Source organism: Trypanosoma grayi, assembly GCF_000691245.1.
Source record: "Trypanosoma grayi strain ANR4 Tgr_503_V1, whole genome shotgun sequence".
NCBI classification, from domain to species: Eukaryota; Euglenozoa; class Kinetoplastea; order Trypanosomatida; family Trypanosomatidae; genus Trypanosoma; species Trypanosoma grayi.
In genome coordinates, this window is record NW_008826122.1 from 1 (window position 1) to 12,714 (window position 12,714).

General features: G+C 54.7%; 8 protein-coding genes across 8 annotated transcripts; all 8 read right to left on the reverse strand.

Moving 5' to 3' along the window:
• Positions 1-374: 374 nt before the first annotated feature.
• DQ04_05031000 (hypothetical protein) lies at positions 375-2,321 on the reverse strand (the record flags this gene model as incomplete). Its single annotated transcript, XM_009313934.1, has 1 exon — positions 375-2,321. One exon carries the CDS (start codon positions 2,319-2,321, stop codon positions 375-377), a length of 1,947 nt encoding a protein of 648 aa, XP_009312209.1.
• A 357-nt stretch (positions 2,322-2,678) lies between these two features.
• On the reverse strand, positions 2,679-3,563 carry DQ04_05031010 (mitochondrial carrier domain-containing protein; the record flags this gene model as incomplete). Its single annotated transcript, XM_009313935.1, has 1 exon — positions 2,679-3,563. The coding sequence occupies one exon, from the start codon at positions 3,561-3,563 to the stop codon at positions 2,679-2,681; it is 885 nt and encodes a 294-aa protein (XP_009312210.1).
• Positions 3,564-3,706: 143 nt separating this feature from the next.
• Positions 3,707-4,087, reverse strand: DQ04_05031020 (mitochondrial carrier domain-containing protein; the record flags this gene model as incomplete). Its single annotated transcript, XM_009313936.1, has 1 exon — positions 3,707-4,087. One exon carries the CDS (start codon positions 4,085-4,087, stop codon positions 3,707-3,709), a length of 381 nt encoding a protein of 126 aa, XP_009312211.1.
• A 419-nt stretch (positions 4,088-4,506) lies between these two features.
• On the reverse strand, positions 4,507-6,177 carry DQ04_05031030 (hypothetical protein; the record flags this gene model as incomplete). The annotated part of the gene is made up of 1 exon (XM_009313937.1): positions 4,507-6,177. The coding sequence occupies one exon, from the start codon at positions 6,175-6,177 to the stop codon at positions 4,507-4,509; it is 1,671 nt and encodes a 556-aa protein (XP_009312212.1).
• Positions 6,178-6,765: 588 nt separating this feature from the next.
• Positions 6,766-8,802, reverse strand: DQ04_05031040 (carnitine O-palmitoyltransferase II; the record flags this gene model as incomplete). Its single annotated transcript, XM_009313938.1, has 1 exon — positions 6,766-8,802. The coding sequence occupies one exon, from the start codon at positions 8,800-8,802 to the stop codon at positions 6,766-6,768; it is 2,037 nt and encodes a 678-aa protein (XP_009312213.1).
• Positions 8,803-9,172: 370 nt separating this feature from the next.
• On the reverse strand, positions 9,173-10,219 carry DQ04_05031050 (UBX domain-containing protein 1; the record flags this gene model as incomplete). The annotated part of the gene is made up of 1 exon (XM_009313939.1): positions 9,173-10,219. One exon carries the CDS (start codon positions 10,217-10,219, stop codon positions 9,173-9,175), a length of 1,047 nt encoding a protein of 348 aa, XP_009312214.1.
• A 729-nt stretch (positions 10,220-10,948) lies between these two features.
• On the reverse strand, positions 10,949-11,866 carry DQ04_05031060 (hypothetical protein; the record flags this gene model as incomplete). The annotated part of the gene is made up of 1 exon (XM_009313940.1): positions 10,949-11,866. One exon carries the CDS (start codon positions 11,864-11,866, stop codon positions 10,949-10,951), a length of 918 nt encoding a protein of 305 aa, XP_009312215.1.
• Positions 11,867-12,017: 151 nt separating this feature from the next.
• On the reverse strand, positions 12,018-12,449 carry DQ04_05031070 (hypothetical protein; the record flags this gene model as incomplete). Its single annotated transcript, XM_009313941.1, has 1 exon — positions 12,018-12,449. One exon carries the CDS (start codon positions 12,447-12,449, stop codon positions 12,018-12,020), a length of 432 nt encoding a protein of 143 aa, XP_009312216.1.
• Between the last annotated feature and the right edge of the window lie 265 nt (positions 12,450-12,714).

Sequence of the window (12,714 nt, forward strand, 5' to 3'; positions counted from 1 at the left end):
ACCCCGTCAGCAGTGGGCTGCGGCACGCGTTCAGGTGCCGCTGCGTGAATGTGCGGCCCATGAAGAAGACGCCGCGACGCATCGCTACACCCCTGATCACTTCCTCTCCTTCGCCGCCTCTCCGTGTGTGCGCGTGCGCTCCTAAACTCTCAACACGAAGGGAACCAAGGCAACAGAAAGAACCAAAAAAAACAAGGAGTAAGCATAAGAATCAATAATATCACGTTCTACACAACACACACGACGACTCGACTACGCCACAGTAGCGCATTGAGCAGTGTGAGCCCGTCGTCCTGCATGTATGTGTGTGTGTGTGTGTGTGTATGACCGCACTGCATTGACACACAAGAGACAGATCATTCATACCTCACCTTTCAATCTTCACCGCACTGGTCCCTGTCGCGTGGCTGGCAGGCTCCCTCCGTTGCAATGTAAGAGATGATCGCGCAGCCCGGCTCCTGCCGCTCATTTCGCACGTCGAACCACATCGGCAACTGCATCGCAATGTTCTCCAGTGAGCCGTACCTCCGCATCATCATACGTGCCTCTTTCGACAAATTGTTTAGAACTGTGGACTCCTGCGCCCCGCCAATCGAGAAGAGGGCCATCTGCCTCACGAGATCGCTCAGCGAATTGCACGGCGGCTGCAGGAGCTCCGGCGCAGGCGGTATACCGTCCCGCCTGCCAACAATAAACGATGTGGAGCCCAACACCTCGTAGACACGGAAGCACTCACGGTGCCGCTCAAAGAATTCGGGGCGCATGTTGCGCGTCTCAAACGGCAGCTCCCGCACGAGTGGGTGTAAGCGGAAGCGATTCCAATCCAACGGGTGGTGCAGGGGCATCACTTCCATCAGCATCCGTGCCTTTACCGCATCCGTCAAGTTGCGACCCACCGCGCCACTGCGTGATGTTGTCGGAACGCGAGCCCCTTGAGAGGCAGCGGCAAGATATGGTGTCCACACGAGTCCATCCTTCAGCAGCAAGTACAATGAGTGATGCGCAACAAACGCCTCCACAGTGTCGTAGGCGCACTGTAGCTGCTTCTTCGACCACATGGGTATCGCAGCGAGAACCGCCTCTGGTGAAAGTGGTTTTTCACTCAGCGCCATGAGGAAGTGGCGAAGCACCAAAGGTAGTGGTGTGGTCTGCCACGTTAGACTCGACGGCTGAGCGTGGGCGGCGAGCACCTCCCACAGCCGCACCTTGTACGCTGTCATGTTCACATCGAACAGGTGGCGCAGACGGTCAAAGATAAAGATGCAAGCAGACTCTTTGTCTGCCGTCGAGTAGATGAACAGCCGCTGCAGAAGGTCTGACGGAAGGACGTTTTTCAGGTCGCCCATGCTGATACCTGACTGCAACCGTTGTCTGTTCTCGGGACTCGCCGCGGCGTACCCGCGGAAGGCATCCAGCAGCGGCGCCCCAAGCGGTAGGACTTCATAATGTCGCGCCAATTTGGATTCATCACCGGTGTACGGGCGCCGTTCTGCGTCCATCATGCGTAGAAAGACATCATCCAACTCCCCCCCAATGACGCGGCAGTCCAGTGTCGTCGCCGGCACGCGGTGCAACTCCTCAAGAATCTCGTCCACGGATATGCCGTGGGCGAAGCACATAAAACTCTGTGACGACTCTACCACAAGCCGCAGCGGAACGTAGTACGAGAAGGGAACTTTCCGATACAGTAGCGCTAACAGCTTGTTGAGCTTTGCATCCTCTGCAAATGTGCTGGAAGTGTGTGGTGCTTCCGGCACTGACTCGCAAACTTTTGCCGTGCGGTTCGGCAAGGGGGGCGGTGGTGCATGCGAGATGCCACGGCGCGCCATGAAGGATGTGGGGGCCGCCTTCACGACACCGTTATGCACCGTCAGCAGCGATGCTTCCTGCAGAAGCAGAGACTCTAACCGCTTCTCATTGCCACATTTACGCTGCTCCAATGCAGGAAGTGCGCGGAAGACCTGCGACACGGTGAGCTGTTGCTGTGGTGACGCCGCCACATGGGCCAGAACCTGCGTAAGGAGGCGAGAGCTATCCCCAAAACGCGCGCGTCGCAGCTCAGTCGTAAGCATCGCAACTGTCACGCCAGAGGGAAGAACCTCAACGTGAAAATGCACTGGACGCTCCTGCATGTATCGACGCAGACCACCCTTGACGTTCTGCATCACCTCCAGCGCCTCATCGCTGAGGAGTGCGGTGATGCGTGGCAGTGGCAGCGCTCCATGGCGGCGCAGAATGACACGTATTGCGTCCCACATCAGGTCATCCTCCTGCTGTGAAAGGCACCGCCGCACAGCCTGATACAAGGCGCCGTGCATCATCACTGCGCACGGTGGTGCACAACGAAGACTACGCATTTCCTCCTCTTGTTGTGCCCCCCTCTCACCGCACTTTACCTTACTGCACCACAACTCCCGTAGGAAGCCACGGAGGCCACGGCATCAACAGCAAAAGGACAAACAACACACAAAAAAAAAAAGTGAAACTGAGATGCAAATGAAAGTTAGCCGTTCGTCAATGAACGAAATAAAGAGACCAAAAGGCAATAAAAATTTGGAAAACCTACAAAGTGCTTGTCAAGCACGTTAACTATTCAACCCCTTCTGCCACCATCCCTCATTCCACTTACATTACACCCAACTAGAAAAACACACGTCAGCTGGCGTGTTACGACCCGCTCACACACCTCGAAGGATATCTTGCAGCATGTGAAACAGGCTCTGCCCAATCGCCATGCCAAGGCCGACACGGACAGACCCCCACCCAATATTCAGCCGACTGTTCACCCAACGCCACGCGGCCATCGGGTGCCGACTGCGCCGAACAGCGCGCGCCGTGAGTTTTCCCCGCAGCCGCTCCACCTCTTTGGACAAGCGGTACTGCTGGTAGGCCTTCCCAGCTGGCGGCAGTGGCTGCCCCCCTCCCACACCAACAGATTTCCCATCGGTAAAGCTCTCGCCACGGTAATAAATGAAACGCGCCTGGAAAAGGAAGGAATGAAGAAGGGAGGCGTAGCGCATCGGTACAGAGCCCGATGGGGCGCCGTATATCACTGATCGGAGGTAATTAAACGGTGAGCTCGCGATTGAAGCGAGCAGCGCGGCGATTAGGTTGGAGATAAAAGCGCATGTGCCGCACTTCGTACTCTTCCAAATAGGCTCCCGCTCGCCATCGCTGTGAGAAGCCTCATCATCACGTGTGATCCGGCAACTAGGCGCCACCGCCGCACCCTGGAACAGCTGGGCCCGTCGCTCCGCAGAGAGCACGTAGGGGTCGAGCAGGTCCTTAAGGGTGTTGGTGCGCCGGCACGACTCGTACACCACTCCAAACACACAGTCGCGGAGGGCCGTCGCGCCAGCGCCGCGAAAGAAAATGCGCGTTCCGCTCTCAGAGTAAAGCTCCCGCGCCACCGCAAGGAATGAAGGGTTCCCCTCCAAATTCCACATGCGGTACTTCACTACCTGCATGCCGTTCAGCACAGCGCCATTGAGAGAGCCGGCTGACGCCCCAATAAGGAACGCGTTCAACCGCGGCGACTGCGATGCCTGCATATACTCGGGCATTTCCCTCTCAATAAAAATTCGTGCAGAGTCTTGCCAGAACATGTACGAGGCCCCCACCAAAGTTCGGTAGACTGCCGCGTTCAAAAATCCTTGAAACGGGTGCTCAAAATTGCGGCGGTCAAGAAAATGCTGGCGGCGAAACTTTACACGCACGTAGAGTGCTCTATCAAATGGGTTGAACAGAATTGCCTGNAATTGCGGCGGTCAAGAAAATGCTGGCGGCGAAACTTTACACGCACGTAGAGTGCTCTATCAAATGGGTTGAACAGAATTGCCTGCGCTGCACCGGACATCAGCGCGGGGCCTGCAGTGTAAAAGAACACATCCTTCTTCTCTGCATCTTCCGTCGACATCACCCTCTCCCAGTGTGGTAGCAATTCCTGCTGTTGGTTGGGGCAAATCCAGGGCTCCTTCACACCAACACAGAGGAAACCCCACCCAAGCAAAGACGACCCAAAAGAAGAAACAGCACGAGTTGAGGCACAATTGCAACATCCCACAAGCAGAGACAAAAGAATACACATACATGTATATGTTTACAGACAAACACAGAGACATATATATATATATATATTACACAAGCAGACGAAACATGTAGTTTAGTAAGAGTAAAAAAGACGGGGAAATCACAGAGCTCAATAGACACCCCATTCCTATCTCAACGCCTGTTCGTGGGTGTCTCACCTCTAAATTGTTTTCGCATGGCCGCGGGTCCGTGTTCTCTTCTTTTCTCTTCCTCCAGTTGACGGTAAAAGTGGTTACAGAGCACTACAAAACACTTTGCATGGCATCAGTGTAATGCCCTTTTTTTTTCTATGTATCCGTGGTCTTTTTGTAATCTTTTTTTTTGTTTGAGCGTGCCGTTGATGCTCTCATCTGTGCCCGAATGCCTGCTTGTTCAATTCCTCCTTTATATATGTAGATATATATATAATCCCTCCTTCTAGAAGCCACCACGGCGTGGGTTTCGGTTACGACGACCACCGCTTCTGTTACCCTTATGACTCCGGTCGCCCTGTGTGCGGGCCCTTTTCCTGGCGTGCTCCTCTGTGCCAGGCGGCGGCGGCAGCACGCCCAACGACGCGACGCCACCTCCTGTTGTTGATGTTGTGCCCGGCACCGTTGACGTCGTAGCGGTGGCGCCTCGTGAACGCTTGAGGATTGGTAGCTTCTGCTTGTGTGCCCAGCTCTCAGAGAGGGATCCCATAGGGATATGCTGAGAGGTGAAGGCGCCCAGCATTACCCGTATGTTGTTGCAGCAGGCAAGCGCCTCCGCCTCCTTGCGGCCCGCAGTGGACTTCTGAATCCGCTTTTTTACTGCATACACCACAAATGGTTCAATCTGGACAATGGATTCCATTAATTTCCTGCACGCCGTTGCAAAGGCCTCGTCGTTGAGCTGCTTTAGCAAATCTGTTGGCTTCTGTCGACCCACCGTAACGAGAGCAAACAGCAGCACTTCAAGTGTTGTCAAGTTTTCTGGCAACACACTGCCGTCGCCTATCATGCGCGTCAACTGCTCTAGCACCGCGGCGTACACCTTTTCAAGGTTCTCAGGCGTCGCGAGACGGGCGGCCAGCAGCAGCGCCTTCGCGTGCCACAAACCCTTTGCCGTGTTCGTCTCAACAGGCGCCGTAAGCAGCGACGCCTCCTCGAGCGCCGGCGTGATATCGTAGGACGTCGCGCTAATGTAATTGGAAATAATGCTGAGCGACTCAAGAGCGCGGTCGTTGTCCAGTTTATTTTTCGCCAGAAATGCGGTAAGCAGCGGAAGGCAGCCCTTCTCGCGCACGATTGGAAGTGTGGCGGCGACGCCGACGAGCTGCACGAATTCCCGCACTGTCACAGCGGAGAGAACGACAATGATGAGGCCCAGCACATGCTCCTGCACCTCCTCCGTCCACTGCGGGCGCAGCGACGCAGCGTGTGCCAGCCGCTGCAGCCGAGTCATGGCCAAGCGGCGCTCCTTCGCCAGCTGCGCTTCATCATCGGTCTCACGGTCGTCGCTGATCCAGTGCAGCAGCTTTGTCACAACGGGACGGAAAGCGGTGCACACAAGGCTGTCGAGCGCGCTAGCGGCGGCCGTGCGCACGTTCTCTGCGAAGCCCTCCTCGTCCAGCATCACCTGCATGAGAACATCTGCCCCCTCGCGCGACAGATACTCCCACTTTTTGTCCAGCACAGAGACGGGCCCGAGCGCGGAGATGCCCTGAACAGCCGCCACAAGCAGCTGCGGCGTGTCCTCTGTTCCACTGAGAATCTTCACCAGGGATGTCTCGATCCTTTTAAGGGCGTTGCCGTCGCGCAGGTGCTGTCCGTAGCGGCTAACAAACTCCAAAGTACGCACACGCACGAGGAGCGGAGCCTCGGCGTTCTCCGCTTCTGTCAGCAACATCAGCAACTCCCGCACAAAGTTGTTCAAATTCGCGGGGTCCTCCGCAACGGCGGCCTGCAATTTGGCGTACAATTCCGCAACAGAAGCATTACTGTTTGCCCCATCATGCGGGGGAGATGCCGGCGGAGTCATCGTTGTCGTCGTCGTCACGTCAGCAGCCGCAGGGCACTCCTCCACCTCCGCATCCTTCGCAGCAGCGGCCTTTCTCTTCGGTGGCATAGCGCTTTATGTGTGTAAGTCTTTTTTCTCTTTTAACTTCTCCTCTGTGTGTGTGTGTGTGAGAGTGTGTCTGTCCTTGAAAGGATAGGGACCACTTCACTCGAGCCTTATTATCACGTTCGTTGTTCTTATCCCCAACAATAGAAAATAGGAGTAAGCAATCAAAAAAGAAAGCAGAGCAGAGTCATGGAAAGCGTAGAGAAAAATATGAAGAAGTCCAAAAAAAAAAAACAGATCTCAGAAAGCACAGCGCATGATATACAACTGGCAATGGTGCAAGCAACGCAACCCACACATACTGGACACAGTTTCCCAGCTGCATAAGCGGTATGTGTTTGCATGTGTGTGCGTGCACACCCAAGAGTCTGTGCTGAGACCACAGACAAAACGTTTGCCCCTCGAACAAAAAAGCCATCAAACACAAAAAAAAAGTAGGGGAAGGTGGAATTGAAATCCCCAGCCGCGTTAAAATACAACGCAGGATCAAATGGATGAATCATTGCCCACACCCCGTGCATTCATTCAAGGAAAAAAAAAGAGCTCCCCCACTTCGCTATCACAGACGTGTCCAAAATCATAAGCCAAACCTCACGTATCCCTTTTCGTCGCATATATTATGTTGTAGATGTCCACAACGGCAGCGTAAACGGCGCGCGTATAGTCCTCCGCTGAGTACATCGGCCCACTTTCCTTCCAGCACGACACATTTAGCATCACACAGTCAGATGCCGCCGCGTAGCCGATACCGTAGCCGGGGCTCACAGGGCCGAAGCCGCCGCCAATGAGGGTATCCGAGTACAAAGAAGAGGTGCTCATCATGTTGCTACCAAGCGTTGCGTATGAAGGATCGGCAAACAGCTCTGGAATGCGCTGTGGGTCACGGCGCTCCGCCACTTTCTTCAGTGCAAACAGATGGCGATCGACACCCTCACCAGATTTCGCATTCTTGGCATTTTTGCTGTGCTTGCGAATGGCTTTCAGAAGCGCCTCCACCTTCTCGTTAGCAGTCGCATTTGGCTTATCCATCAACATGGTGAAGGCGTGACTTTCCGGCGTCGCCGACCGAATGCATTCGGTGCGGCCCCGCAGGAACGCTGCAGTACTGGCGCTTTCGTATGTGCTGACTGTACTCTTATACAAGCGCCACCATGCAAGCTGCATTGCCGTTTGCATAAATGGGTCGGCCCTGATGTTCCACTTCTTCAGAAGATTGCTGCTTGTGCCGATGTCAGATACCATGCAGGTGCTGAAATCCATGCGGCGAATCTCAGAAACGATGCGTGCCTTTGCCCTGGCACCTTCCTGTTCCAGTTCTGGCGTCAAGTGCCATGGAAGCTGCCGCACAGGTTCTGTTGGGGCCGCATCCCGCCTCATGCTCTTGCTGCTACGCATGATAGAGTGATTGAACACATCCTGTGTGTACCGCAGCACAGCAACGCCATCACCCCAGCTATGCTCAAAGTTGACACCAAGAAAGCCGTCCTTTGTCAGAATAACGGAGAGACTCTTGTCCCACCATCGGTTCGTATCACGCACAAGCATCGCACGCGTCGCCTCGGTGGCGCCACGCGAGGTCAAGTAATCAACCTCCAAATCGGCGTCGAGGTTCAACACAAACATGGCTGAGTCGAGCTGTTCGAAGCTCTGTTGATTCACATGATGGCGCATCATAGAAACACGCACACCGTGCCATGCAGTTCTTGCCATACTCGTGAAAACACTGACATCTACTTTGGGCGGCGCCGCGTTCAAGTCGGTGATGGCCTTCAGCCGCGCGTATATCTGCTCCTCTGGCAGCGGCCGGCACTCGCTATCCGCAACTGTCACAACATATTGGTGGCCATGGCACTGTACAATGATGTGCGGCATGAACCCAAAAGCCTTCAACTCGTCCTTGATCACACCTGGCACACGGGTCGAGTTCATCAGGTTATCATTTTGTGACATGTCAAGTGGAAAGGCGTGAAATCGGGAGCCGACCGCCAGCAGCTTCGCAGAAAAGTACTCTGGTGCGAGTGCCACCGTGCGTTGGAACCAATCCTTCCGACAGTAATGGTCTTTGGAGCCAAAGTAGAATATTTCTGGCTTCAGTGTGTTGTTGAGGTACATCCTGTAAAAGGACACACTGCTCGTAATCCAGAAGGCTGCCCGGGTAAGCATATCGGTCTTATCCATATCACGTCTTGTGAGAAGACACGGGTTGTAGTTAATTGGGAGTGGCTGCCGGTCTGACAGGTACAGATCGAACCAGTCAGCGGAGATGTAAGATGTGTGTTTGTTGGCCTTGTCAGTACGCAACAATTCCTCCTGTAGCTTCACACCCGCACCTGCTTGAAAGTCTTGCACAATTCGCGCCGTTGTGTCGAACTGCTTAGGCGATACTAAGGGCTTGACAACATCCAAGTACCGGGCGCAGGTGTTTGACAGCTTTGGGATTGGAAGTCGAAACAAGCTGCGCTGCAGGTGCCGCGTCGGAATAATGGACGGGTCGAGAACTGTAGTGTCGCTGCAGGCGCCAACTGTCAAGCGTTCTGTGAGTGGCCGCAGTCGCGTCCAGTCGCCGACATCACTCGGCACCACCAGCGGGCCCTCCGCGAGGCACAACACACACGAGCGGCGCAGCATTGTTGATTCGCTATTCGTACTATGTGTTGCGTTATTGTGGGGCAACGCGGGCAACAGGAAGACCAGAAGAACAAAATGCAGCGAATACAAGAAAACGAGCAAAAATAACATACAAGGCCGCACTGTTATCCATATATATATATATATACAGAGAGAGAGAGAGAGCGAGAGAAATATAGATCTACGTTGCAGGGGCACAGCAGAGACAATCTGACGGGGAACCACTACAACGGCAAGGATAACACGAATGACGCAGCAAGCAGCGAAAATGAAAAGCATTCATGTGAGAACAGAAACAAGCAAAACACAGTTTCTACTTTATTTGATTGGTTTAGTTTGTCTGCCTCCAATGACGGCATTCTGAGGGAAATTATGCCTTCCGCATCATAACTGTGGCATTTCGCAACTTGGCAGAATCAATCGTAAGAGACTTATCCACCAATGGCCGTGGGGGGACGTCGCGGGCGATGAGTTCAAACGACAGCGCTCCAGGCTGTGCCTGCTGCGACGCTAAAGTGAAAATGTCCCCCACAGTGTGACGCATAGGGTTCACCACAAACTCCTTCCGTTCACCGAGGAAGTTTACAATCGCCAGTTTTGTAGTTTCCTCGCCCTCGTGAAGCTTAAAAGTCCCACTTCCACTGGAAGTGGCGCTCTGTACCCTCGGTGGTGTTGTTGGTGCTGCTGCTGCTTCTGTTGGGGTGGTCGAAGTGGTGGGGCCAGAGAGCCGGTGGCCCTCCCCGGCAAATGCCGAGAACGTCGCTGCTGGGGCATCTTGTTGCATGCAATCGACGAGTAGCACGTCGATGTAGGTGGTGGGGTACATTGCCGCAATGCTGTCTGGCACCACGCCCTCATTTAGCGCCTTGAAAAAGGCCATACCCTCTTCACTGTCCTTTTCTTGAATTGGCCCGTCGTCAACGCAGTAGGCGTTGCGGAACACCTTGACCGCGACCTCACGCCGCTGCCGAGCGGTGGATGCGATGAAGGGGCTTGGCGTCGCGGTGTGGCCGAGCCGCCGCCCCCGTCCAAAGAACGCATGCACACCCTCACCGTCTTCGTTGTCCAGCGGCTGTTTCTCCCGATCAAAGATGGACTTGATGACATCGTTCACTTCACCACCTCTACCGGCCCCCATCGCGTCACCGCTGGCTATTACAATCTGCCCGGAAGACGCACCGCCGCCAACGAAGTACTTCTCCATCTTCTTGCCTGCGCCTGGACTTTGTGCACGCGGCGGCGGCGTAGATGCAGACTGCGTCCCGGGCTGCTGCTCGTCACTGACCGCATTAATTAGCTGCAGCACGCTTTCAGCGCTCCCGCCGTAGCGCCGCAGCAGTTCAAGAGCCTCATCACGCTTCAGCCACGGCATGTGAACCGTAAGAGCTGCAATCTCATCGTCTTGATTGTTCCGCATATTTGTGTGCCACTTCTCTCCCTTTCTCTCTCGCACTTTCTTTTTCGGGTTCCCTTTCCTCTCAGCACCTCTCTATATAACCTTATATATATATATATATATATATCTTTATTGGACGCGAGTACTGCTCAGAGAGCGGAAGGCCTTCCGAAACAGTTGTGAAGAAGCAACGGAAGAAAAGAATATGTTGGCGCACCAATCCCGCACGCTTCTGCAATACAAGGTAGAAACTGGCACGAAAAAGAAGCATCAGTTGAACTGTTATGACGCAGTGCATATCACACCGCTGTAGGGAGGCAGAACGGGATAGCATCCCAACCTCCAAAAAAAAAAAGACTGCGGGTAGCTGAAGGATGGGACAGCCCACTTTTTTCCCCCTCCCGTTGAGCACCTCTGTTGAAAGAGAATTACACGGGCTTCATTACTTCTAGCACTACCGCACAGCAACGCCCCGTTCTAAACAGTTTCACCTACTCCTCCTCAATGAGCCTGGGTAGGTTCATGTCACAGGCATGATAATCAAAGAACAGCATGGGGCGGTGATTATAGCACAGCTGCAGCAACACATAAACAATCCCTCCAAATCCCCGCATCATCGGCGGCCACCGGAGGAGGAGTACGAGGATGAGGACGTCGAGGAGCAGTAGTAGTAGTAGTAGTAGTATATCCCCTTCGTATGCTCCCCTTCCATTCATCTTTCCATTCACTTATACATCGGCTCATTGCCCTTCATGTGGTGACCTCTGTCGCTGTGGATGGCTTCAAGTAGTCGTCAAGCTCCGCACACGCCGCAGCCATCCGCCCCAAATCTATCACACTACACAACTCATCCGCAGCGGAGTTGTACGGATCTACTGTATTCCCAAGCAACGAGAAGCTCTCTGTTTTATCACCTGCCAGCTCGTCGTCGTCATCGATAGCAAACGTATCCCAGTCATCATCCCCTGCTCGTCGCCTCAACGAACGATCTGCCAAGGCAACAACACGTCCAATGACAGACCTACTGAGATCCTTCGGCTCTAGGCATGAGGTCAAGGGCGCATCAGCATCGCCACTCTTCTCAGGTTCACCTTGTAGGACCTGTAGAACATCAGCCGCACCGAAAAAATGGCACTGAGACAAAACGTTGCTGAGTTGCAGCGCACGTTTTTCCACCCTATTGAATCGTCGCTGACGCCTCTCCTCCGCGCTATTCTCCGTAAAATGATCGTCGCGACCGCAGAGGCCTCGGCTTAGTTCATCATCAACCTCCAACGGCGCAGCTGCACCTGCGTCAATAGTCTCCTTGAATAACGGCCGCTCCTCAGTCGTGGCAGAGCGCACCGTGTGGCTACAATGTAAAAATCTTTTGCTTCGAGGCGCAATGGTCTTTACATTCGTTACCGTCACGACCTCATCCAAAGAGACATGACGAACCAGTGTTCGGGTATTTCTGCAGCTGGTGGTGGTGGTGCCCCGTGGGGGGGCGGCGGGAAAACACCCTCCTACTGGTGCGGTACCCTTCTCGCTCGTTGGTGTTATAGGAGTGGCAAACCCCGTGAGGACCGCCGACAGTGGCGTGTGCGGCTCTGTCGCGGCATACTGCCCTAGAATCGGGTTACGCAGCAGCAACTCCTCCTTCTCCTTCTCGCCCCACTCACGGAGCATGCCTATAGCAAAAACCGCCTCATTGTCCAGATTCTCCACTTCGGTGAGGCCTGCAGGTTGAATCAGCCGCAGTGGCAAGGCGTCATCGTCAGGCGCCTTGCAACTCCTCGCAGTCACCGTGGGCACGTCGCGGCTGCGCTGCGCCGCATCGCTATGCTCCAGCAGCCAGCGCAGCGAGACCACGGCAGGCGTCACATCCTGGCGCGAGACTAAGGTCGAGCTGCTGCTGTTGCTCTTCACCCGTGGCACNCAGCGAGACCACGGCAGGCGTCACATCCTGGCGCGAGACTAAGGTCGAGCTGCTGCTGTTGCTCTTCACCCGTGGCACCAGACGACCAAGCATGAGACTTCCCACCGTGCTGCTACCGCTGTCGTCATGGGCGCCGTGCTGCAGCCGTGACGGTGACGGCGTATCGGAAAGCGCCTGCGTTGTGGACGAAACGTCGGCGTTCTCGGTGCGTGTGCCATGGCTGAGGGGCTGGGCGAGGCCGCCTCCCTTCGCGCGGCCACCAACCCTCAGCAGAGACAACGCCACGGCCTCCGCTTTGGTGTGTGGCACAAGGCAGGAGGACGCATCATCCATCTCGACGGATGCCGCAACAGACACACACACAGACCGGCACGCGCTGCAAAAAGAGAACAACACGCAAATCACAGAAACACGTTAAACCACGCAGAAGAGAGTGTACGGATCGCCTCACAAACCGCCCTACGACTCCCTTTCTCTGTTGTACACAGCGCGGTACGCGTTTCTCCACCCACACCCCTCCTCTCCGATATTTTTTTTGGTGTTGTTCACAACGGAGCGTATTATTTTTGGGGTGGGAAGCGGGAAACGAGGAACGAAA